Raw genomic sequence first — 25,748 nt, 5'->3', positions numbered from 1 at the left:
ACGGGTTGAATAAAATTAGCATCTGTGAGTCCATACTCATGTAAATGAATGAATGAGGGAGAACAGAAAGCTCTTCTCCCCAGCAGAAAGCCAAAGAGCAAATACAGGATAGACGATGGCGTTCTAGCTCCATTACCTCACTGTACTCTTGCCCAAAATACAAAACCTCTAAATCTGATCTTGAGAAAATACCAGGCAAATAAAAATTTGCCTTCAAATATTCTTCATATTCTTCAAAAACATTGAGTTCAAGAATGCAAAGAAAGGCTGTGGAGTTGTTCCACATTAAGTATACAAGAGAGACATGACAATTAACTGGCATATACGATTTGGAATTTGAACCTCAACCAGTGAGGAAGGGACAATTATAAAGACAATATTGGGACAAGGTATGAAATTGGAATATGAATTTATCTATTGTTCTGATGATGATAACTATATTGGCCTATGTCTCTCACACTCTGTACAAATTCAGTGTTTGCTCTCTTATTGTTCTTTTTCTTAGGAAATATATACTAAAGGTTTCGGTTAAAGGAACATAACAACTTCTTCTCAAATATTCATAAAAATATGTATTTCTAGTTTATGTGTATATATGTGTGTGTGTACAGATGGATAGATAGATAAGACACACATGGAGAGAGATGGAAGGAGAGAGAGAGAGAGGGAAGTGGGGAAGGAAGGGAAAGAATTTACCACTAGGATAAGGCAAATATGGTGGTGGTAATGTCTGACTCTTGCAGCCCCATGGACTGTAGCCTGCCAGGCTTCTCTGACCATGGGATTCCCCAGGCAAGAATACTGGAGTGGGTTGCCATTTCCTTCTCCATGGGATCTTCCTGACCCAGCAATCTAACCCAGGTCTCCCGCATTGCAGGCAGATGCTTTACTGACTGAGCTAAGGCAAATATGATCAAATGTAAATAATTGATGGTATACAGGACTTCCTTGTACTATTAAAGTTGAAATTATGCCAGCAAATATGGACAACTCAGCAGTGGCGACAGGACTGGAAAAGGTCAGTTTTTATTCCAATCCCAAAGAAAGGCAATGCCAAACAATGTTCAAACTACCGCACAATTGCACTCATCTCACACGCTAGTCAAGTAATGCTTAAAATTCTCCAAGCCAGGCTTCAGCAATACGTGAACCGTGAACTTCCAGATGTTCAAGCTGGTTTTAGAAAAGGCAGAGGAACCAGAGATCAAATTGCCAACATCTGATGGATCATGGAAAAAGCAAGAGAGTTCCAGAAAAACATCTATTTCTGCTTTATTGACTATGCCAAAGCCTTTGACTGTGTGGATCACAATAAACTGTGGAAAATTCTGAAAGAGATGGGAATACCAGACCACCTGAGCTGCCTCTTGTGAAACCTATATGCAGGTCAAGAAGCAACAGTTAGAACTGGACATGGAACAACAGACTGGTTCCAAATAGGAAAAGGAGTACGTCAAGGCTGTATGTTGTCACCCTGTTTATTTAACTTATATGCAGAGTACATCATGAGAAACTCTGGGCTGGAAGAAGCACAAGCTGGAATCAAGATTGCTGGGAGAAATATCAATAACCTCAGATATGCAGATGACACCACCCTTATGGCAGAAAGTGAAGAAGAACTAAAGAGCCTCTTGATAAAAGTGAAAGAGGAGAGTGAAAAAGTTGGCTTAAAGGTCAACATTCAGAAAACTAAGATCATGGTATTCGGTCCCATCACTTCATGGGAAATAGGGAAACAGTGGAAACAGTGTCAGACTTTATTTTTTGGGGCTCCAAAACCACTGCAGATGGTGATTGCAGCCACGAAATTAAAAGACTCTTGCTCCTTGGAAGGAAAGTTATGACCAACCTAGGCAGCATATTAAAAAGCAGAGACATTGCTTTGCCAACAAAGGTCTGTCTAGTCAAGGCTATGGTTTTTCCACTAGTCATGTATGGATGTGAGAGTTGGACTGTGAAGAAAGCTGAGCACTGAAGAATTGATGCTTTTGAACTGTAGTGTTGGAGAAGACTCTTGAGAGTCCCTTGGACTGCCAGGAGATCCAACCAGTCCATCCTAAAGGAGATCAGTCCTGGGTGTTCATTGGAAGGACTGATGCTGAAGCTGAAACTCCAATATTTGGCCACCTGATGCAAAGAGCTGACCCATCAAGGAAAAGACCTTGATGCTGGGAAAGATTGAAGGCAAGAGGAGAAGGGGACGACAGAGGATGAGATGGTTGGATGGCATCATCGAGTCAATGCACATGAGTTTGGGTGGACTCCGGGAGTTGGTGATGGACAAGGAGGCCTGGTGTGCTGCGGTTCATGGGTTCGCAAAGAGTTGGACATGACTCAGCGACTGAACTGAACTGAACTGATTCAGTCAGTACTATTATTGTTGCTCAGTCATGTTCAACTTTTGCGACCCTGTGGACTGCAGCACGCCAGTCTTCCCTGTCCATCACCAACTCCTGGAGATTGCTCAAACTCATGTCCATCGAGTCAGTGATGCCATCCAACTATCTCATCCTCTGTTGCCCCCTTCTCCCCCTGCCTTCAATCTTTCCCTGCATCAGGGTCTTTTCCAATGACTTGGCTCTTCTCGTCAGGTGGCTAAAGTATTGTAGCTTCAGCATCAGTCCTTCAGTGAATGTTCAGGGTTGATTTCGTTTAGGACTGATGGGTCTGATCTCCTTGCAGTCCAGGACACTCTCAAGAATCTTCTCCAGAATCTTTGTGTCATGTAAAATTTTATTTCTCTCTGGGTGACAGAGTGGCTATTCCCTGGTCCCCAAGTTGTGTTCCAGATGCCCTCAGGCACCACAGCAAACTCACAGGGACGATTCAGGACATGGTGCAGTTTCACGGGAAGCAACACCATCTGTCAGAGCTTGATGGAGTTCACAATTTCAGTGCCTGGCTGACATAGTTCCCCGTTTTAATGTTAGATCACCACAGTCCTGTCAATGGAGTCATATCTCTGCAAATCCTTTGTGTGTGTGTGTGGTTTCTCTAATGAAAAGCAAGTACTGCTTGAAAACCAACGTGGAACAGACAATGAGGGTGACTGTGTCCAGTTTGATTCTAAGGTTTCCACTGCCCAGTTCATTGAAGCTTCGAGTTCTGACTCCTCTTGATTGAGAAATGTCTGTGATACTCAGTGCATACTTTATATGGGTTCTTTTAATAAAGGCAGTGGTGAAAGGACTTGGCAGAGTTGAAATGCTGTGCAAATACAAGTTCTTAACAACTTCACTAATATACTGTTGTAGTTTCCTATTAGTCAAGACATAGAACTGAAAGTTTATTCAACTGAATTGAATTGATCCCTGGGTAAACTTTCTTCATCATGTTTCTGTAAGAGAAGTGCCTTAGCTGACTTTCATCCCCACTTGCTTCCTCTGCTTTTCCTCTAGTAATAGTACTAATGACTAGCAAAATGGCCATAAGCCTGAGGCCAAATAATTGTTATTATTATTCATATTTATATATATTTTAACATTTTTAGTATATTGTGACTTGAATGATCCACTAACTGTGAAGGTGTGTGTATTAGTCGTTCAGTCATGTCCAAGTCTTTGCGACCCCATGGACTGTAGCCCACCAGGCTCCTCTGGCCATGGGATTCTCCAGGCAAGAATACTGGAGTGGGTTGCCATTCCCTTCTCCAAGGGATCTTCCCAAACCAGGGATTGAACCCAGGTCTCCTGCATTGCAGGCAGATTCTTTACTATCTGAACCTTTGATATTTGAGAGGTTATATTATGTTAGCATAAATTAGTAATCATAGTTAAATATTTTGCTTTTATGGTATTTATGCAATTATTGCTAATCAAAGGAAACAGGGTCTGCTAAAAGTAACCCATGTATTATTTTCAAGATTAGAATTTGAAGTTTAATATAAACAGCAACAAAATTTGAGGTCATAGATTGCCACAGAAGGTTACTGTTGAAAGATATCTTAAATACAGTCTATTTCAACGTTCTTATTATGCAAATGATAAAAATGAAAGCTTGGAGACTTGAAAGGAAACCTCATGATAAAGTGTCCATAACCCCAAGTATCTCCTTGTTCTCGCTTGTGTGTGACGACCCATTTCCTGTCCCAAAGAGATGGAGAGCAGCTGGCCACTGATCTCAGCACTGCATTCCGGTCACGTTGAAGGGCCTGTTCTCAGAATTACATCGTCAGGGAAAAGTCAGTCTGCTATCATTTTTACAGGGACTCCTCTACTGAGTGACTAAAAACCCTCCTTGAGGCAGGAGGTCGCCCTGTCTCTTTCAGTTGCAGGGACACTGTGGTCAGGTGCTTGGTGCGGGTTGAAGCCCTCTGCTGGCCGGGTCATTCTGATCTCAGCTTCAGTTCTGTCCACTATGCTAACAGCACCCGCCTTGTCTCTGGTTAGTATGTGTGGCCTCCTGTCCCCTGCGAGGCCAGGATCCCATATACTCAGTGAATCAGTAAAATCCTATGAACCGCAGTGGTTCCCAGAGTCACCCGTAGCCCACAGCCCCGAGCTCTGCACACAGGCCGGCGGCCTGGGGAATGCACTTGTCATGGCCTTGAGGAAGGGAGCGTCCATCGGATATAGCTAAGTGGCGGGTCACTGGGTCTGACAGGAAGAATTCCCGCTAGCCTTCCAGTCTCACCAAGATTAGAATATATACAGGGGAGGTTCTGATTTTCAGCTGCATTAAATATCAGCCATCGAGGGGGAGGAGGCGGTGCAGATTCCAGCTGTCCCAAGTGCAAGCCCCCCGAGCCTGGTGCTTCTGTTTACTGCACCCCTCCTCCCTCTGCCTGATCCAGGGTTATCTTTACTCTACCTGACCCTAGCCCCCATGAGGTCCATCTTCATTTGTTTCCCAGGTTTCTACGTGTGAATGAAGTCGCTGAGTCGTGTCCGACTCTTTGCAACCCCATGGGCTGTAGCCTACCATGCTCCTCCGTCCATGGGATTCCCCAGGCAAGAAACTGGAGTAGGGTGCCATTTCCTTCTCCAGGGGGTCTTCGTGACCCAGGGACTGAACCCGGCTCTCCTGCATTGCAGGCAGACGCTTTACCCTCTGAGCCACCAAGGAAGCCCAGGTTTGTATGGGTTAGCTGAATCTCATCTGTCTCATCTCTTGACAGTTTATCCTTGATACTTCATTTTCTGGGGTCTGCCTGGACTTAAGTCTGTTAATGGGTCAGTAGCAGAGAGAGGTGGTGGGCGACCAGCATCCTTCTACAAGGCAGCCAGCGGCGCTAGGCAGCCCCACCCTTCACGGTTCTAGGCTTCACCGGAGCCTGTCCGTGTCTCTCGTGTCCCTGGATCCTTCCGTCCCTGACCATCCCGTTTAAAAAGCCGTCCTTTCCTCCAAAGCTGATTACCGTCAGCCTTCCCGGATCTCCTGTCTGCGTCGTGCCCATCACCTTCCATCACACTGTATAGCTTGCTTACTTATTCTCCTCCGGCTAGAGTGGAAGTTCCTTGAGGACTGGAATTCTATCTTGTCCAGGCTCTAGCGTTTCTCGTGTTGGGAAGAGCGCCTGTATAGGTAGTGGATCGCCGGCTCTGGCAGTGCGTGTTTGTGGAGCGACTGACTGATCTCCTCATCCGTTCTTTTGTGTATTCATCCTGCAGAGGGATGGGTGCAGGGCTCAGCAGTAACAACCAGCGGTAGGGCTTTCGGAGTGAAAGGTGGCTGAGTGGCCTAGTGAGTGCGTGAAAGAGAGAGACGGCCTGAGATGGTTTCCGCAGCAGACGATCACCATGTTTTGCAGAGCTCAGAGACCACCCTGGGAGAAGCCTTTAGGCTAAGTGCACTGGGGAGCCCCAGGAGTCTGTTGAGCCTCAGAGTGTGACAATTTTATTTTAAAGTTCACCATGTCCGTGGTTTGGAGAGGAGGCTTGGGAAGGATGCTCGGTGGCACGAAGCTCACCAGAAGATGGGTTTTCAGTCCTTTGAAGAAGACACTCCACCGTCTTCCCAGACCTTTGTCCACCGGCTCCTGCCCTGGCGCCCCAGTGCGGCCAGCACCACGGGCCTGCTGTGGGGCTGCTGCTCTCGCAGGGGCGGCTCCCGAGAGAGCCTCCCCTTCCTGTTCTCGTGGCAGAGTTGAGATCAGACTTGGGTCCAGGGGTCACTCCATGGGCCCCAGTGAGTGGAGAGTAATAAACAAGCACCGTTTCACCCAGCACAAGGCATCTTAGGACGTTTCAGTCAGTTAACACATTTCCAAACTGTCTTTACTGATCCAGCTTGCCTGACCACGTTGTATTTAAAACTTCAGAAACTTGTAACGTTCTATATTTTAAAATAAATATTCATTCATGGAGTCTACAGATATCCTAAGTTGTAGCAGTTTTAACTTTCAATCTATTTTTATGGTATGTTATAATTAAGTCATGCTCTATAAAAACATCATGAACAGCTAATATATAATATAAAGCCACGTGTATTAATTGCATATGTGACAAACTAAGGAATTTTTATTTTTTATATTTAATTATGCCTTTCTTTTTTTATTCAAAGTATCAAGATACAAATATGCAAGGAGTTGTGTATGAACTAAATAGCTATATAGAACAACGGTTGGATACAGGAGGAGACAACCAGCTACTCCTCTATGAACTGAGCAGCATCATCAAAATCGGTAAGGAATGTTTTATGTTCCTCCTAGTAGAAAGATTATACCAAAGTAAATTAAATTATGCTCTCTTCAGTGATGTCATGCAGGCATATACATCATTCTTTCTGGTTGATGCTTATATTATATTGGTTATTCAGTATTATGTCATTTGTCTATTTTTAAATGCTTTAAAATTAAATGTCTCAAATTTTAAAAAATATTTTCTAATAATTCTAATATTTAAACTTTGACCAATATATTATTACATAGTACATTGCTGTGTACCTTTGAGAATGTCACATCTTAAAAACAGAAATAGCTAATGAAAAGAAATGAAAATACTCTAAGTATGTAATTCAGTAAAGCCATGAATTATTTAGTTCAGTTTACTGTATGAAAATTATGCTAACAAATGCATTCGAAAGACTCATATTTGAAGTCTCACCTTAGAGAATTCGTGCATGTTATATTCTCCCATTGAGATTAGTTTCTTCCTTTTTTATTACTTTGGCAGCCACAAAAGCTGACGGATTTGCACTGTATTTCCTTGGAGAGTGCAATAACGTAAGTATGTAAATTTAGATTTAGGTGTTCTAGATAAGAGGATGTTACAAGCTTTAAATTATGTTGCAGACGGCAAATGTATCGGCATTAAGTACTTTCACCAGCATTTCCTGTTTTGTTTCTGTGCGTGGTGGTTACCCGTTGAGTTTAGCAACATGGTGACGTTTAGTCGTGAAAATCTTAACTTTTTTTTTATTGTTTTGGTTTGGTTTGTGGTGTGCTATTTCATGAATGGCGTTTCTAGACTCACTGTTCTGTGCAGGAGTTATGTCATCACTGTGGGCTGGGGTGTCGGGGGCAGTCTGTGCCCTTTTTCTACACGCAATCTGCAGCAGAAGCAAATGAGAGCAGAAGTTTTATGTGATGTTTGTAGACTTTGTAAAGCTAACTCTGAAAAGTGCCGGGACGGAGCTGCTGCGTATAGATTCCTGAGCTGTGGGGTGGTGCCTCGGGCTGCTCTGTGGTTGGAGCTGCTTAGGGGTGCCCGGTCCACCCGTCAGCAGAACAGGCTGGACCCTGTGTTTCCGGACCGACTCACTTACAGCACCGTCTGCCGTCAAGTGCAGCTCGCTTAGGCACTTTCAAAACTATTTCAGGACTTTCAGTTATTGGCATCTGATTTTTTGTTATGGTATTAACACATATGTAACATTTTAGAAAAATACTCTGAACCAGCAACACTTATCTTCATAGGTTAAGTGAATAAAACTCAGTTATAACATTATTTTGCAAACTTTACTCTGTATTTCTTGTGTGTTAGGCATTGTTATTTGAGATTTGGTATGTATTTTTGCAGTGTGATACTTGTTTTGTAAGTAAGCAAAATGTATGCTATTTATATTATATAAAATGTTAATAGGAATAGAGACACAGTATTCTGATATTTTTAGCAGTATTCATGAATAGTAGAGTAGTCCAAACCATGAAAGTCATTGCACAAAAAGTCCTTGTTGGCTGGGTGCCCCTGCTCATAACTGACCTCTTCATTTGCACAACCGTTGCTCCCCTTATGTTGTGATGATCCGTGTTACAAGATTAAAAGCTCTTTAGGATAAGGACCGCTTCTTATTCATTTATGTATTCACCTGTATTCTCTCTTATTTTCTTTCATATGAGCAGTCAGCAAGAGGGTTTATTAAGTAGAATTATTCAGATATTACTCCTACTTGTGAATGCTTTCTATTTTACATACTGGTAGTATTTTAAAATGATGAAGCTACTGAAGTAACGAATAGATTTCTGTCCTAGTCATTCTAAAATTTTTTTTTCTAAAATTTGAAATTTTTGTTTAAAAACCAAGACTTCCTTTTAAAAAAGTTAGTATATAATTTACAGTATATTTTTAACATTTTTTAAATTGAAGGATGATTGCTTTACAGAATTTTGAGATTTTCTGTCATAAATCATCAACAAGAATCAGCCATAGGCACACCCATGTCCCTCTGTCCCGGACCTCCCTCCCATCTGCCTCCCCTCCTCATCCTTCATCGGCTGCAGAGCCCCAGTTGGAGTCCCTGAGTCATACAGCAAATTCCCAATGGCTGTCTGTTTAACAAACGGTGTTGTAAGTTTCTGTTTCTCTCTCCATACCGCTCCCTTCTGCCCTCCTCCCACCTTGCCCAGAGGTCTGTTCTCTGTGTCTGTTTCTCCACTGCTGCCCTGAAGATAGACCCATCAGTGCCGTCTCTCCAGATTCCACACGTGTGTCAGTATACAATATTTTTCTTTCTCTTTCTGACTTACTTCACTCTGTATAATGGGCTATAGTTTCATCCAGCTCATTAGAACAGATTCAAATGTGTTCCTCTTTACGGCTGAGTAATATTCCATTGTGTATATGTACCCCAGTTTCTTTATCCATCCGTCAATGGACATCTAGGTTGTAAATGTAAATGTAGCTGTAGCTGTAAATGCAGATGTAGAAAATAATTTACAATAATTTTCATGGTTTCTGGTATGCATATTATCGTGTAACTACAGTAGTCCACGTCTTATCACTCTTTCCCTGATGTCTCCACACAAGCCTCAGGGATGGTCCACAGCAGCTGTGTTTGTATTGTGACCCTTGACCTTCAGTCACAGATGTTTATGACCCAAACTGAGACCAGTAGATTCCCTGCTGATACCTGGGTTGTGGACTCAGCGTTTTGGCTGTTCTACCTGGAAAGAAATGATATGAGCCCTAGGCCGAGGCGAGGCTGCCCCGTGGTCTGGCCCTCCTCTGCTCTGTGTGGAGGAGAATGGGAAGGTGGGGAGAGCTTGTCTGCGGAGGTGGAAAGGGCAGACGACTGGGAGCCTGGTCTGCTGTGCAGGAGCCTCTAACAGGGCCTGGCTCAGAGCTGGGGTTTAGGTTCCCAGACCGCCTGCTCTTAACCACTTGGCTATACTTCTGTACTCTGTTGTTGCAGACTTCTGCCTGATTATGATTTAGAAAAAGCTTTTGCAGCTCGAATATCCCAAATGTAATTCTGTTTTGGTTTAGTTGCTAAGCTGTGTCCGACTCTTTGCAAGCCCGTGGACTGCAGCCCCCCAGGCTCCTCTGTCCATGGGATTCTCCAGGCAAAAGTGCTGGAGTGGGCTGCCATTTCTTTCTCCAGAGGATCTTCCCGACCCAGGGATGGAACCTGGGTCTCCTGTGCTGGAAGTGATCTGCACTGCTGACTGAGCCCCAGGGAAGCCCCTAAAATATGATCTGCATGTATCTAATCCTTTCACTTTTACTTATTCACTTTGTAACTTAACTGAGGGATTGGTGATGTCTTCTCAGGCTTCGGCTGGTGCCTCCTTCTAACCCCTGAGGTCAGTTGACTGACTCTCCGTGGTTCTCTCCAGGCTGATGGAGTCTTTCCCCCTTTCTTCTCCACATCTCAGGGACAAGTGCATCCTGTTAGCGCAGCCCTAGGAGCAGCAGGATACAGAGCGAAACGGTAGCCTTTCCTGACCTTCCTAAGTCAGCTTCCACTCTGCTATGCTTTCTTAATGTCAGATCCTTCTCCTTCGAGGCACTGAGCTGAACCTGTAATTTCGTGTTTATCTGTGCCTCGTTTGATTATTTGCTTATCCAGTTTTCTCTCCAGCATATAAGCCTCACAAAGAGGCCTTTCTCCCTGGGAGGATAATTTTAGGGGATAATGACTGGGTTCTACTCCTGTAAGTCATATTATTCCTTTGGCCCCTTTCAGTCGATATTCTTGAGGTTGTTCCTTCCCCGTTCTGTTTCTCGAGATCAGATATGTACTTGTTTTTGCCATTCACTGAAGGTACCACCAATTGAAATCTATTCTAATTAACTCGTAAAGTTGAGATTTTCTTCCCGACCACTGAGTGGTATGGATTCAAGCCTCACGTCCACACGATGCACAGTTATCACTTCTCAGATGAGATTTTTATTTTCTCTGCAGCAATAAATTCAAGGAACTCTGGTTTCCTTGTCATCCCCTTGCAGCTCTGGTGTCTTCACCCTTCAGACTGAGATGAGTCCATAGCCCTGGGCTGGTCCTGACCTGCCTGGGGGTCTCCTATTAGACTTCCCAGTAGAGAGGTCTCAAGCTTTACCTCTGATCTCCTGTTAGCCACGCGACTCTGCTGAGGTCAATACAGTTGACCCTCGAACAAATCCATGGGTCACTTGACTGCCGGCCCTCAGAATCCCCGAGTCCACTTCTGCACATTCAATCCCTCGTGGATGTACGTGCTGCTGTGGCCCCTGTTGAAAGAGATCCGCGTGTAAGTGGATCCGCACAGATCAAACCCATGTGCTTCAAGGGTCAACTCTGTATCTAGGCTTTAGCTGATGCTCTCAAGGAAAAAAAAAAAAAAACTGGAATTTGCTCACCTCCCAGAGTCCCTTTGTTTACTTCCTTTTAGATTTCTTTGGATCCTTCCAATCTTCTCAGCCCAGCAATGCCTTATAAAATACTTGTGAAATATTCTTTATCCAGCCTTTAAATAATTTTACAATTGTTTTTTTCAGGAGTGTCAAATTATCTAATCTGCCATATTGCTTGCAACAGATGTTGACATACTTCTAAAATGTAAGCTAACTGTATGAAATAAAGTAAAGCATTATTTTTGCATAGATGAGGAGATACATGTATATTTTCTTATATTTCTTCCTTTGTACATGAAAGACAACATATTATAGATATTTATCAATATTTTTAAAATTTGTCTCTGGATTTTGAATCATAGTTAGAAAGTATTTCTTCGTGACTCACTTTCAAAACAAAATGTATATACTTTAGTGACAAAATTATAATAATGCAACCCAAATAGACTACAATAAAAACTTTAGTCTTGATATCAATAAATATTAATACAAGGATTAAGACAGACATGGCATGGACTAAATCATTCTTACAAAAGTATTAATTTCTTTTTTCACCAATGAGAATCAGTAGAAATAATTTAATTTCTGAAATTGCTACATTGAAAAATATAGCTTAAATAATATTTAAATACATCAAAAGTTATACAGGTAGAATTTAAAACCAACATTCATATTACCAGAGAGAAAAAAAATTAAAACACAGAAAATTTAGGAGACGGTAGAAGACAACTTCAATGGTATTAAAGCGCTAAAAACGATACATTAAATGTGATTATTGAACTCATCTTGAAGCTAATTTAAAAGACAATAAAACAATAGAGTGGAAAATAGCAAATTATGAAAGCATACTTAGAAATGTGAGAATGTAGGTGAAATGGACAGTTTTTGAGGAAAATAGAAATTGTTCCATTTGATGATAGAAAACTATGTATCCAAATGATGATAGAAAACCAACAGACCAGTAAGCGGAAGAAATTGAAGGCAGTGTTGAAATGATGTGTGTGTGTTTGTTTTTTAAGCCGATAGGACATTGGCAGTGGTTTTGAGCACCAGCGTTGTTCAGGCTGTCACTCGCTCTGGGACATGGCGGGTGACGAACCAGAGCTGGTTCCTTACTCTGAGCTCGCACTCAACTGGGGTCAGCCCTTCAGAAGAGGGAATGCCTGGCTGGCCACACTGTTCCAGAGCTTGGGAAGAGAAGGAAAGCTCCCCAGTTAGTTGTTCAGTTTTCCAGAGTAAAGATTCTGGAGTTGGATTGTGTGAGTTCCAATTCACTACTTTGGGATTTTTACAAGAGTCTCAAACTTTTGAATCTTAGTTTGACCTCCATTGGTTAAGCGTTATGTCTATGCATGTCATTTAATAAGCCATTTTAGACGCCAGCCATGTACCAAAATCTGTGTTGAATTTACTGAGCCTACAAATAAATAAAAACCATTCCTGTCCTCAAAGAACATACAGTCAGTAGGAGAAATGAAGAAATCCACCATTAATTATACTGCATGATGACACGTGAGCAGAGAGGAGCCGAGGTGCTCCGGGACCCTACCTTTGATTAGCTGGTGGGGTCTGGGCTTGGTAACACTGAAATGAGCTTGGATGCTGAGCTCTATTTGAACAGAGCGTAGACTTCTCCCTTTAGTAGACAAGAAGGGAAAAGGAAGGAGAAAGCAGTCTGTGAGAAATCTAGCAAAGGAAGCTTTTTGTGTTCTGACCAATGCCAGTGTCCGGCACATAGCGTATACAGGGCGCTCTTGAAATAGTTGTTGGGCAAAACTGATTTTTTCACGATTGAGATTTTTTGCTTAATACCTAGTCACATACTTCAGTTACTATGTAGCATACTTTATAATGTTCTAATATAGTTTATATATATATATTATCTATAAGAGTAGTTTGTGAAAGCTGAAAACTTTGTGATCTCTAATTATTCATCAGACTTTATAATTCATAAAGTAAGTTCATAGATAGCTCTTTATGTATTAGTTTAGAGTAGCCATGTGACTTTGTCAATGCACAGTGAACTTTAGTAAGAATTGTGCAAACAAAGTTAGGGATCTGGCTCACGTTCCAGGGAACTTGGGGCTAGCTGCTCCTGCCCTCTGCACGGAGTGAAATTCATTTACTCTCCAGTGCCATCTAGTGTCTCCAAGAAAAATAACTTAATGGTAAGCCTCAGTAATTTGTTTTCTTCTTAAAAAGTGTTTCCGAACTTTAACTGGTTGTGAGTTGAAACCGTAACATAAAAGAGAAGTTTCATGAATAAACTGAACTTTGAATTGTGTGTGGGAAGAAAGATGAGAGCAGATGTTTACCACATAAAGCAGACATCTCTGTGATTGATGTCAATGAATCATTTTCCCAATTCATCAGAAACTCCTGTTATTTTTAACAAATAATGTGCAGTAGTCTAGTCTATGGTTCTTTTTCCACTGAACCTATTTCTAAAAATTTGATTTTTTTAAAATAACTTGAATGCTTTTTTATTTCTTCCTTGAGTCAGCTTAGTCATTATGACTACTGTTACCAATCTCCTTTAGTTTAAATGGTTTAACTTTAGAAATATTTTTGGAAATGTACTGTTACCACAAAAATATTGGATAGGTCATCATGAGTTTGTTTGAAATAATGAAAAAACTAACTTATGCCCTGCCACTGCCTGGCATCTGGACTGATTTCCAGCCCTGTGGCCAGTCTCCTTGCTGGTGTTAGGAGGTAAAGGGCCTTATCCAGGCCACCTGCAGCACTCTCAGCTGCAGTGACCAGCAGCTCGGGGGTCAGGTGCACGCCCCGATGCATGAAGCTCTTCTTGAAAAGGTAGGGTCGGCTGAGATGTCAAACTTTGAACCTTTTCTTTGTTTTCGGTTTTCATGTAGTTTTTCATCTCTAGCCTCTAAAAAATTTGTGCTAATAAAAGTTTTCATAGATTTATACAACATTAGAGCAGAAATTAATTTTAGAGACTCATCTCAACACTGGATGTTGTAGATTATAAATGTATGTATAATCACCTTAATATATTTAATATGTTATACAGTGATATTTGATGAAAGTTTTCATTCATCTTCCTGTGAAAATAAATAATGAGTATAATCTTTTTTCATCTTATTAATTTGAACATCCCAGTCAAATTCTTATGTCAAAATTCGTAAGAATTGACATGGGGGCATGGGAGGTACAAACCTTGGAGTATAAGATAGCCTTCTAAGGATGTGTTTTATTACAATATGGAAAATACAACCAACATTTTGTAATAACTTTGAATTGAAAGTAAATCTTAAGTATTGTATTAAAGTTCTTTAAAAATACTTCTTTAAAAAACTCCTAATGATTGATTTTGAAAAATAAAGTCTTTGCTTCATTTTTCCATTTCTTTATGAAAACTTTTCTCCACCCATCAGTCATTAATGCGTTAGTGCAGGACCTTCATCAATGCAAAATGCAAAATGTGTCTTATAAATTATGATTATTTTGAAACATGAAGAACCAAAGCAAGACTTGGCTTACCAGGTCACAGAATGTACTATAAATTACAGTAATTAAAACAGTGTGGTGAAAAATAAACCAAGTGATACAGAATTGAGAGTTCAGAGACAGACCCAGGTGTGCTTGAGGATTTATGTGATGAGTTCAGCCAGTGGGAAAAGGAAGGCTATTCAATCCGTAACTATCTTTTTGAAAATTATTTCTGTGGAGTGAGTTGAGGTAGATTTAACAAACTTTTCTCTATTCCCAAATACCTGCAATATTCAGCCTCTAACTTGGAGGTTTGTTATTGACATAGTCTGTTTGCAGTAATAACTGCCCACTAGCCGGATCAACCTCAGAGATCACGTGCAACATGCTGTTACCGAACACACACTCCAAATGAATCCGAGGATGATGTTTTAATCAGGAACGATGCCAGGAAGGGAGCTGCTGCACAGGGGAACCATGTGGAGTTAAAAAAAAATGCCACCCAAAAAGAGGAGGAAGCTTCTAGTACAGAGGACAGACACTGAAGCTGTGAGAACATCAAAACAGGTGTCTGACTGGCTCAGCCCTCACGTTGCCTTCACGTGACCAGCGCCTTCGGCCTTCACAGGAAAACTTACTTTTTTGTTAGCACTTGCTCTCAATTCTCATTTGTAGGCCTTTCTATTTGATAAATGTGAACAAAAATCATAATCAAATTAGTAAAACAAGTACAAAGTCCCCATTGTAAAGAATAATTTTTTTGATAATTATTTTGCACGAGAAGCTTACCACATTCAGTCAGGTTATTGAAGGATTTCTAAATCATTTATTTTCAGCAAGTCTAGTATGCAGCATAGCTTGCCACGTACCCACGGTGCATTATTTGCTTGTCTGTTTCTTGTACATCATCTAGAAAGTCTGCATAGAGGCAGTCAATGTTTATATTAAATAAATGATCCAAGACCATATAAGCTATTTCGTCGTTACTGAATTATGAAGCAAAATGTAACTTGAAGATATTAATAAATTCAGCCTTAATGGTCTTACAGAAAAGTCAGCCTAAAGAAGTGTCTGTGGTATATCTTCAAACAACAAACACAGGCAGTCAACAAGTGTTAAAAAATATCCAGAGCTTCTGCTGGGAGCTTGCTTCAGCATTTGTTTTCTGGTGGTGTTGCGGGAAGTTCTTTTAAAGTTATCCAAATGACTCAGGTCAATTTAAGTTCATTTCCTGCAGTTCTGACTTTGAGAAGAGAAATGTTACTCAGCATCCTTGGTAATTAACTTTCTCATAATTTGAAAAAATCATTGTCAATTCTGACTCTTATTCAGCCTACATATACTGTATTTTTTATATTTTTATTGTAGTCATCTCTCTTCCTGTTCTTGGATCATTTTGCTACTCTCCTGTCAATCATAAGAAATGGTAACACACTGAATGATGTTTTGCAAGATAGATACTAAATCTAATGAAATTCTAAACTTGTTTATGTCACATGTGTGGTGGTGCATAATAGAGTACAGTAACTATTGTAAAAACACTGATTTCTAGCCACTTTAAAAATGTGTATGGTCCAATTGTCAATTATCATCGCATATGTAGTTAAATTTAAAAACATCTTTTTAAAGCATGTAACTTGTATTTAAATATTTTAAGCTTAATACTTTTTAAAAGAAGCAATTTAAAACTGAATTTCACAGACATTGTACTTAATAGCAAATTACTGCTTAAACCTAGTCCTAGCTAATATAGATATACTAATGAATGAAACTATCTTGAATGTATAATCTTTAGATAATGGTGACTTAAAGCACACAGAATGAGCCGAGGCTCTGTTTTCCTCCTCTCTGTTCCCAGTGACTGAAGTTGCTCAGGTTTATAGTGCTCAATCCCTTGTAAGATTTTATTTGAAGAAAGAGTTCTTTGACAGTGTGTGTGTGTGCGCGTGCGCGTGTGCTTGCACGTGGGCTTAGTCGTGTTTGACTCTTTGTGACACTATGGACTTAGCCCGCCAGGCTCCTCTGTCTGTGGGATTTCCCAGGTAAGGATACTGGAGTAGGTTGCCATTTTCTCCTCCAGGGGATCTTTCCTACCCAGGGACTGAACCCTCATCTTCTGCGTCTTCGACATTCCAAAGTTGGAAAACCACATTATCTAAAAAGCAACACATCAGAGGATTGCCTAATACTTACTAGTTCAAAAGGCCCTCATCCTTAAGTTACAGCAGTTCCAGTTAAGATAAAAGTAAAGTGTTGGGAGAATTTACCAGAACTTTAATATTTTTTAAATCGTGTAGATAATCACAGTGTGGTTCTGTCAAAATGTTGCTCCCCCTGCCCAGATGATTTCATTAACAATTCTTGTTTAGTAGAAATTTATTTTAAAATGTGGTTGGGTTTAGTCAAAATAATTGATCGTGTTTAAAAAAATAAATTTAAGATACTTTCGAATGCTCTCCATCTGCCACGTCTTCTGAGGGGGAGAGGTACACCCAGGTTTGTCCAGTCATTTATTTACTTAATTTTTGGTGTGTATGTGCAGAGAAAAGCAAAGATTTTACCAAGAGTATTCTAAATCTGTAATATTATGGGCAGGCCAGTTTCAGGAATGGAGTGGTTGATTATTTAAAAAAAAAAGAAGTAGTAACATTCTGAGAAAGATTTTTAATGAACGTGAAAAAGTATAGTCATCTCACATTGACTTTGTAGTTACAGATCCATGTGCCACGTCTGTAGGAAGCGGGGCGCGTCGTGTCTGCTTCTTGATTGGTAGTTTCTAGAGCCCAAGGACAGCTTACATTTCTGTCTTCATGTTAGTATTTCCTGTGGATAAAAATTGGAGGCTGCTGTAAGAGTTTTCACACGTGGACATTCGTGCGAGTCCTGTGTCGAGCGTGTGTCTTGTGTTCGTGGGAATTCCACCTCAGATGCTTAGTGTGGTCATCGCAAAGCACCTCCCTTGTTTTGGGGCTCCTCTTTCCCTTGGCTCACAGATTTCTTGTCATCGTTAAGTAATGTCTAGGAGTCTTTGTGTCCCGTGCCAAAAAGCACAGGACAGTTTCTAGAACGTGTTCTTTTCCTCTTCGCAGAGCCTTTGTGTGTTTATCCCACCTGGAATCAAGGAAGGAAAACCCAAGCTCATCCCCGCTGGTCCCATCGCCCAGGGCACCACCACCTCTGCCTATGTGGCCAAGTCCAGGAAAACGTTGCTGGTGGAAGACATCCTCGGCGTGAGTGGCTTTTCACCCTTTGTGACATGCCGAGGTCCAGCCCCGGCTGATCCAGGGTATTCGAAGGGGAGACGGCATCGGCGACTTATTTAAATATTCATCAAAGATATAAACAGTAATAGAATGAGGATAGCTCAGTAGGAAAATTCAGTGGAGAAAAGAGGCTGAGTAGCTTGGTTTACGCGGAAAATCAATATAACCTGTGACACCAGATTAGCTCTGACCACGGAGGCTGCAGGCGCCCTCTCAAATAGCGGAAGGTGCCCCACCTTAGACACCTTCTCGAGTGGGTCTTAGAAGCCCAGGCAAATAAATGGTCGAAGAGGACCTCCGCGCTCCAGATGGAGACTCAGCCGGAATGTGAAAAGAAAGAATGACATGGGGAGACCAAGCTTTGGTGAACAAGGCCCGTAGCTTTATTTTCAACAGGGGCTTTTATACCCTAAGTTACACATAGAGGATAATAGGGGATGTGAAATCATGCAAATTCAGCAGTCTTTGATCCTTATCAAAAACCAGGGCTTCTTTCCTGCAAATTTATCATATACAAATGGTTTAGGTGATTTACATCATCTTCTGGCCAGAAGGCCTATTAACATTTTATGACTCTTGACAAAGGTTTGTCAACCATAAGACTTATTTTCTCTAAGAGTAATTATTTTAAGGTTTGGTGCCATCTTCCGAAGGTGTTAGATAAAGTTGCATTCCTATAGGGCAGAGGTGCAGTGGGTTTACAACAAAGGAAAGAATTTATTACCTTAAGGGTCTAAAGTTGCTAACACCAAGGCCACTACTTATTTTTTCTACATACCAACTATATTAATTAATACACATTCAAGGATACAACACAGGGGATGTGGAAACTTGGCAGCAAGCATTGGCTCATCAATGGAATCTTTTACTAGTTTATTCTGACAGTTTCTAATTCTCTGAGAGGCTCTAAGCTATTTGAATATCTTAAGCTTCCCGTGCCTCTCCAGGCTGGGAGACTGTAAACAATCGTATGCATAGCTGTAGGAGTCCGGGTAAACTTGTCAGGCGAGTTAGAGAGCTATCTGAGGGGTTTGGATTTAAACACTCCTAATGCCCAGGAACTTTATTAATTGGAGCTGTAAGTTAACTCTTTGTCAGAGAGAGCGAGATGGTGGTAGGGGACAGCCCCCAGTAAAGTCAGAGGTGAGAGCACAAAGCAATAAAGTAGGCAGACTCTGGTTTTTGGGGGGTAGATGCTCGAGAATATCCAGGGGGACTCCTGAGGCTCGATCCCGCCTTTGCGTATGCCGAGCCTCCTTCCTCATGACCTTTGCCACAAGTGGAGTGCCTCTCGCCGGCTCCCGGCAGTGACATTTGTAACCCAAAGTATTTAATTAAGAAAGACAACATATACTCTTGATGTTGTAACTTAAGCCATGTTATAGCAGCATAAAAGCAAGGTAGCGATCAATAAAAAGGGTTTGTGTGTAAATGAATTCTTTGTACTCCAAGAAATAATCTGATAATCTCCTAAGAGCTAGGTTTGAGTAGTTCTTCTTTCCATATTTGCCTGTGTGCTGATATACATACAAACTGAGTGATTACTCTTTGCTGGTTCGTATCCCAGCAGGACAGATCTGAATGAGTTAGCTGTGGGACTGACTGCCCCAGATTTTAGTGGTGTTGTGCAGCAACCACTCACTGACTCTGGATCGGCCGTTCTGCTGACCCGAGCTTTCTCTCACGTCTGAGGCCGTCTGGGCGTCCCTTGGGAGCCGGCCAGGCTGAGGTGGCCTTTGTTCTCTGTATGTGTCCCCTTCCCTTCCACTGAGGCTAGCCTGGCGTCTTATGGTGCTGGCATGGGTCAGAGAGAAGTGGACACATGCAGGTGAGTTTTCAAGCCTCTGCTTGCATCAGCTTCATGACCTTCGGTTTAGCCAACCAAATCACATAGGGGGTCAGACTCAGTGTAGTCTGACCAAGCCCAGGGGTACAGAGAACAGGACCAGATGGAGCCCTCAGACCAGTCTCCCCCAGTATATGTATGCGTCGTGATGAAATGTCGCTGTGTGAGCTCAGACTTTGAAACTGAAAAGCATACAAACAAGTGCATTGGTGCCAGGAATTTGCTCTGAAAAAGTGCTAAATTGGAGTCGCAAAATCTAGATTTTAATTTTATTTTTGCCACTAATTATCTGTGTGACCTTGAACAAATCAGGTTACTAGTTACTGTTATCAAAAAGAAAAAAGTTTTATCAAAAAGAAAAAAAGTGCTTAAAATACATGTTTCACAGTATAATTACATAGACAAGAATATTATAATTGTCAAACTTTCTAAGAGACTAGATCTTCACCATTCTCACCACGGAAAAGAAAAGATGAAGACGCTGCTGGTGGAGGCCCCAGCAGCGCTGCCGATCCTACTGCAGTGTCCAGACGCAGCAGATCAGCTCACCGTGCGCCTCAAAGCCCCACGACGGTGTACACCGAGCCCATCTCATTTTTAGGAAGTACATGTTAAAAGTAGATATGGTATACATTATCACTTAAAATGTTATGTTGTATGCATGTACAAGCTTTCCAAAGATCTGTAAATTACAAAGGACAGATCTGTGCTAGTCTTGATTCATGAAAAGCTTCCTGTAGACTGCAGAAAGTGAGTAAATAGAATTGATGTTTTGATATTAATTCATTCCGTTTTCTTGTATTCCTTTGAGTGGTTTTGCTAAGTTAGGAAATGAAGTAGAAGAACCAGTTTCATTTCTTAGGTAATGGGTGATTATTGGTTGATTCGAGTGCCTAATATGGGTCTTTGGGGTTCAGTTGCAATGACTCTCATTAACCTGTGGTTTTGTGTTATTCTGACCTTAAAAATAAGAGAAACAATTATATAAATAGAATTTGCTATGGCATTTGGGGTAATTTTCACATGTGACTTTATATCTCTAAAACTCTTAATTCTGACACTAGAAGGTGAGGAATAAAAAAGTGTTGCTTAGAATTGCTTGTGTGCTCAGTCATGTCCGACTCTTTGCGACCCCACGGTCTGTAAGCCCACCCGGCTTCTCTGTCCATGGATTTCCCAGGCAGGAATACTGGAATGGGTTGCCATTTCCTCCTCCAGGGGGTCTTCCAGGCTCAGAGATCGAACCCGTGTCTCCTGCGGCTCCAGCATTAACAGGTGGATTCCTTACCACTTGAGCCACCTGGGAAGCCGTCATAATTACTTTTATTATTGCATGAAGCTATATGTATTCATTCATTAATTGAATTCCCCTGTACAATGAAAAAGAAACGTGAGGCACTATCTGGGTTTGTGTCCCATGTTGCTAAAGTTATCTTAAACAGCTCAGTGGGTAAATAATCCGCCTGCAGTGCTGGAGTCAGAGGAGACAAGGGTTGGGAAGATCCCTTGGAGGAGGAAATGGAAACCCACTCCAATATTCCTGTCTGGGAAATCCATGGACAGAGGGGCCTGGTGGGCTGCAGTCCAAAGGATCGCAAAGGGTCAGACACGACTGAGTGACTCAGCACAGCCCATGTTGTCAGGTCTTCTTAAACAAGGTTTACGTGACCATCGTCGTTTGGTTTTCCTTTGAAAAGAACGGCTGATCATGGCTTACAAGTACTAAGGAATTTCTGATAGAATCCTAAATTAATGATTCCATTTCTTTCGAAGAATTTATATCTTCTCACCCTCCTACGTTTTCAGGATGAACGGTTTCCAAGAGGTACCGGGCTGGAATCGGGGACGCGAATCCAGTCTGTGCTGTGTTTGCCGATCGTCACTGCGATTGGGGACTTGATTGGCATCCTGGAGCTCTACCGGCACTGGGGCAAAGAAGCCTTCCGTCTGAGTCACCAGGAGGTGAGCAGGGCTCCAGCGTTAGAAACATTTGGGAAACATCCCTAGTGGCTCAGGGGTAAAGAACGTGCCTGCCAAGGCAGGAGACACTGGTTCCATCCCTGGGTCGGGAAGATCCCCTGGAAGAGGAAATGGCAGCCCACTCCAGTATTCTTGCCTGGGAAATCCCATGGACAGAGGAGCCTGGCGGCTACAGCTCCTTAGGGTTGCAAAGAGTTGGACACAACCTAGCAACTAAACAACAGTAACAACAACACCAGCATCTGTTCACTGTTCCTTGAATGGGAACGGCTCAGTGACGCTAAAACTGAAGAGTACCGTGACCTCTCTGTCACCTGCAACGCTCGTCCAGGCCCCGGGGTGGCCGGCTCCCTGTCCTCTCACCTAGGTGACCGTTCGCCACTCCAGCCCCTTCTCTCCCTGCTGCCACACTGGGCCCTTGCGCACAGCTGGCCCCTCTCCAGCAGATCCCGCACCTCGGTTCCCCCTCTGCTTCGACTTCTCTGTCCTCACCCGGCCGCCGCCTCCAGGAGCACGCTCTGAGGTCACCTGCTCAGGGTGGCATCTTCCCTGAGCCCTGCACACAGACGCGAGTGGCACCTGCTCTCTAACAACAGCGCTAGGCCCCAGCTACTGCTGCTAAGTCGCTTCAGTCGTGTCTGACTCTGTGCGACCCCATAGACAGCAGCCCACCAGGCTCCCCCGTCCCTGGGATTCTCCAGGCAAGAACACTGGAGTGGGTTGCCATTTCCTTCTCCAATCTGGGCCCCAGCAGGCACCCAGGAATACTCGTTAGATGAACAGAAAAAAAAACAAAAGAAATAGGATAGCTAGTAGTTTAAGCACTTGTCAGCAAAGTTTGGGAAACAGTTCGTCATTTTTAAAGTGGTCACAAGCAACTGATTTGAGTCAGTCCCAATGAGGTGGATGAACCTGGAGCCTGTTATACAGAGAGAAGTAAGCCAGAAAGAGAGAGACAGGTACTGTCTAGTAACACATGTTCGTGGAATTTAGAAAGATGGTAACGACGAGCCTGCATGCTGGGCAGCGCGGGAGACACAGATGTGAAGAACAGACCTTTGGGCTCAGTGGGAGTAGGCGAGGGGGGGTGATTTGAGAGGATAGCACTGAAACAGGGACATTCCCATGTGTGAAGTAGATGAGCGGTGCAAGGTTGATGCATGATGCCGGGCACCCAAAGGTGCTCTGGGACAACCCAGAGGGGTGGGGTGGGGAGGGAGGTGGGAGAGGGGTTTGGGTTGTACACAGGTACCCCAGTGGCTGATTCATGTTGCTGTCTGGCAGAAACCATCACAAAATTGTAAAGTAATTATCCTCCAATTAAAATAAATTAATTAATTTTTAAAAAAAGAAGGAAAGAAAATTGTCACTAGAAGCCTTTTTTATTAGTGATTTGAAGTGAAAAATAATTATCATAAGCTCAATAGATGACAGTGCTCTTAATCAATTTATCTTCCTTTTTATCCCAAATTAAGAGGAACAAAAGAGCATTACACTCAATCATAAAGAAGTGGGAAATAGAAAAGAGAAATTTTGCATGCATTTGACAGTTCGGGTTTTTGGAATGCTCACGGAGGTGGTGACCACACCAAACTTAAGCTGGTGGCCTCTGTTGGGCTGTGTGCGTGTGGCCGAGGAAAGCTGGCGTCATGCTCTTCCTTTTCTTGTTTTTAGGTTGCGACGGCGAATCTCGCCTGGGCTTCAGTAGCCATACACCAGGTGCAGGTGCGTCCCAGGGCTGCTTTCACAGGCCGTCCCAGAGAACGGGCTTGTGTAGCCCGCCCCCAGCAGGCAGAGGGCGGGCCAGCCGCCACCCACGGCTTGCTTTGTGCATAGTAAATGTTTTCCTGTTTCTGAAATGTGTGATCTGGTCACTTATATTTACTGACTGCTTGCCTTAACTGTCTTCCAACCAATTCTTTTATATAGTTAAACAGGATGTTAAATCATTTGCGTTTCTTATCGTGGTTTTTGTTTTCCACCAAAAGCCCAGGAATGATATCCTACTGGCAGTAATGTTGATATTTCTATGATCCATTTCCTAAATTAAAGCATCCGCTAAACTCAGTGGCATATGAAAACAATAATCGTAAATTCAAGTTCCTTGATTCTCTTGAAAATGTGATCTAATTTAAAAGGTCACAAACTGCATAGAGTTTCCCTGATAACCAGGCTCTTAAGTTCAGGAACATGGCAGAAATAGAATTCTGTTTTGTATCTTCCACTGCTGCTTGTTTTGTTTAAGTCCATTTCAGCAAACTCAGATTGCTGAGGAACTGTCTGATAGGGAGAAAATGTGTGTGTGTGTGTGTGTGTGTGTGTGTGTGTGTGTGTGTGTGTGTGTGTGTGTACATCAGTTCAGTCACTCAGTCATGTCTGACTCTTTGCCATCGCATGGACTGCAGCATGCCAGGCCTCCCTGTCTATCACCAACTCCCCAGGCTTGCTCAAACTCATGTCCATTGAGTTGGTGATGCCATCTGACTATCTCATCCTCTGCTGTCCCCTTCTCCTCCTGCCTTCAATCTTTCCCAGCATCAGGGTCTTTTCCAATGAGTCAGTTCTTCACATCAGGTGGCCAAAGTATAGGAGTTTCAGCTTCAGCGTCAGTCCTTCCAATAAATATTCAGGACTGATTTCCTTTAGAATGAACTGGTTTGATCTTCTTGCAATCCAAGGGACTCTCAAGAGTCTTCTCCAACACCACAGTTCAAAAGCATCAATTCTTCAACGCTCAGCTTTCTTTATAGTCCAACTCTCACATCCATACATGACCACTGGAAAAGCCATAGCTTTGACTAGATGGACCTTTGTTGGCAAAGTAATGTCTCTGTGCTTATATATATATATATATATACACATAAAAAATAAAGCATATATGTATATATTTCAAGATAATGATATGAGAATCAAGGACTTCCTGGATCTGACAGTACTGAGCGGTGATATATGCTCAAGTACAATTTTTAAAAAATCCTTGAAGTAGTGATTGTGTTATGCCTTTTTAAATAAATAAGGTAAATAAAATTCTGGAATTTTCATTCCTAAAATAAACAAAAGTCCCTCAAAATTAATAGCCACTGTTTTGTATGGCAGGTATGCAGAGGTCTTGCCAAACAGACTGAACTGAATGACTTTCTACTCGACGTATCAAAGTAAGTGTTCATCTCTAGGGATGTGGTAAGCTCTAACAGGTCAATGGTTTAGATCAGGCGCCGGCCCTGACCGTGACAGACTGCTGTCCACTGCGGTCAATAGCAGCAGATCAGTCCTTACCCGGCACGTGATCTGGTAAGTGGGGGCCATCATGTTTGTGCTTAGAGAGTTTCATTCTCACCCACATTCACGTCACAAGTAAAGGATCAAAGACGAATATGTGGCCAGCTTAATTTGCAGTTGGGCACGTTTGTCAATGACTCACTAGAAGGTGTTAGAGACTATGCAGAGAGATGCCGCGGTGTTGCTGTGTGCATGGGAGAGAACTGACAGCAGTGGAAGGAGGGGAAACGTTGATCGTTTTCCCGAAGTCCTCTCTGGCCCTTGCTGTGAACGTCAGTAAATCACAACATACTGTTGACATTATTGTTTCAGTTTTCCCATTCTGAAAAAGATGGTGCCCTTCCCCGGAGTTTAACCTGGGAAGACTCTTGGGCTGGCAGTGGAGGAAGTACAGATGTTCGTTAAGCGTCAGGCCCACATCAGGTTTGCTTGCTATGGGGACGGCCATGTATTGATCTCTCTCTGACCGTCTGCTCAGTGGTTGAGATCTGAAAACGCCCCGGGATGTGCTAGCTTCAGGGCCCCACCCCACGGCAGGTTACTAACTCAAGGAGCACTCCGCAGCAGCTCTGATGCTGTTCCCGCTGACATGTCCCTGGCTTACTCGTCACCAAGTCCCGTAACCCCCTCACTTGTGATTCTGAAACTGCATTTTCGTGTTTTGAAATATTAGGGAAGTTTGAGTTGGAGGGCGTGCTCTTTTGATCTCCTTGGCCAACTATCCATATCTTCTCTGAGACAGAATGAAACAGCATGTCTGGACAGCAGATGTGACTGCTTCAGAGCCACCCCGGAAGGGAAGCCGTGTTCGGCCTCTTGCTAGCCTGTCTGAACACTTTGCAAGCCTCCCAAAGCCCAGTTAAAACCCTCATGTGACACCTGAAATCTCTTCCCCAGTGGGAAACTGATTTTCTTCAACCTGTTCCTTGCAGG

General features: G+C 42.6%; 1 protein-coding gene across 3 annotated transcripts in view; it reads left to right on the top strand.

The window, feature by feature from the left end:
* Positions 1 to 25,748, top strand: part of PDE10A (phosphodiesterase 10A) — a 577,986-nt gene that overhangs the window by 485,013 nt on the left and 67,225 nt on the right. For all 3 annotated transcript variants that reach the window (XM_027552017.1, XM_027552018.1, XM_027552016.1), the window contains 6 exons: positions 6,502 to 6,622; positions 7,113 to 7,162; positions 17,537 to 17,677; positions 21,363 to 21,518; positions 23,211 to 23,261; positions 24,633 to 24,691. In XM_027552017.1, coding sequence (XP_027407818.1) covers positions 6,502 to 6,622; positions 7,113 to 7,162; positions 17,537 to 17,677; positions 21,363 to 21,518; positions 23,211 to 23,261; positions 24,633 to 24,691 — 578 coding nt within the window. The remainder of the gene's footprint in view (positions 1 to 6,501; positions 6,623 to 7,112; positions 7,163 to 17,536; positions 17,678 to 21,362; positions 21,519 to 23,210; positions 23,262 to 24,632; positions 24,692 to 25,748) is intronic.

This window comes from Bos indicus x Bos taurus, chromosome 9, assembly GCF_003369695.1.
Source record: "Bos indicus x Bos taurus breed Angus x Brahman F1 hybrid chromosome 9, Bos_hybrid_MaternalHap_v2.0, whole genome shotgun sequence".
In the NCBI taxonomy this organism is placed as follows: domain Eukaryota; kingdom Metazoa; phylum Chordata; class Mammalia; order Artiodactyla; family Bovidae; genus Bos; species Bos indicus x Bos taurus.
This window is presented reverse-complemented; position numbering and strand designations above follow the sequence as displayed.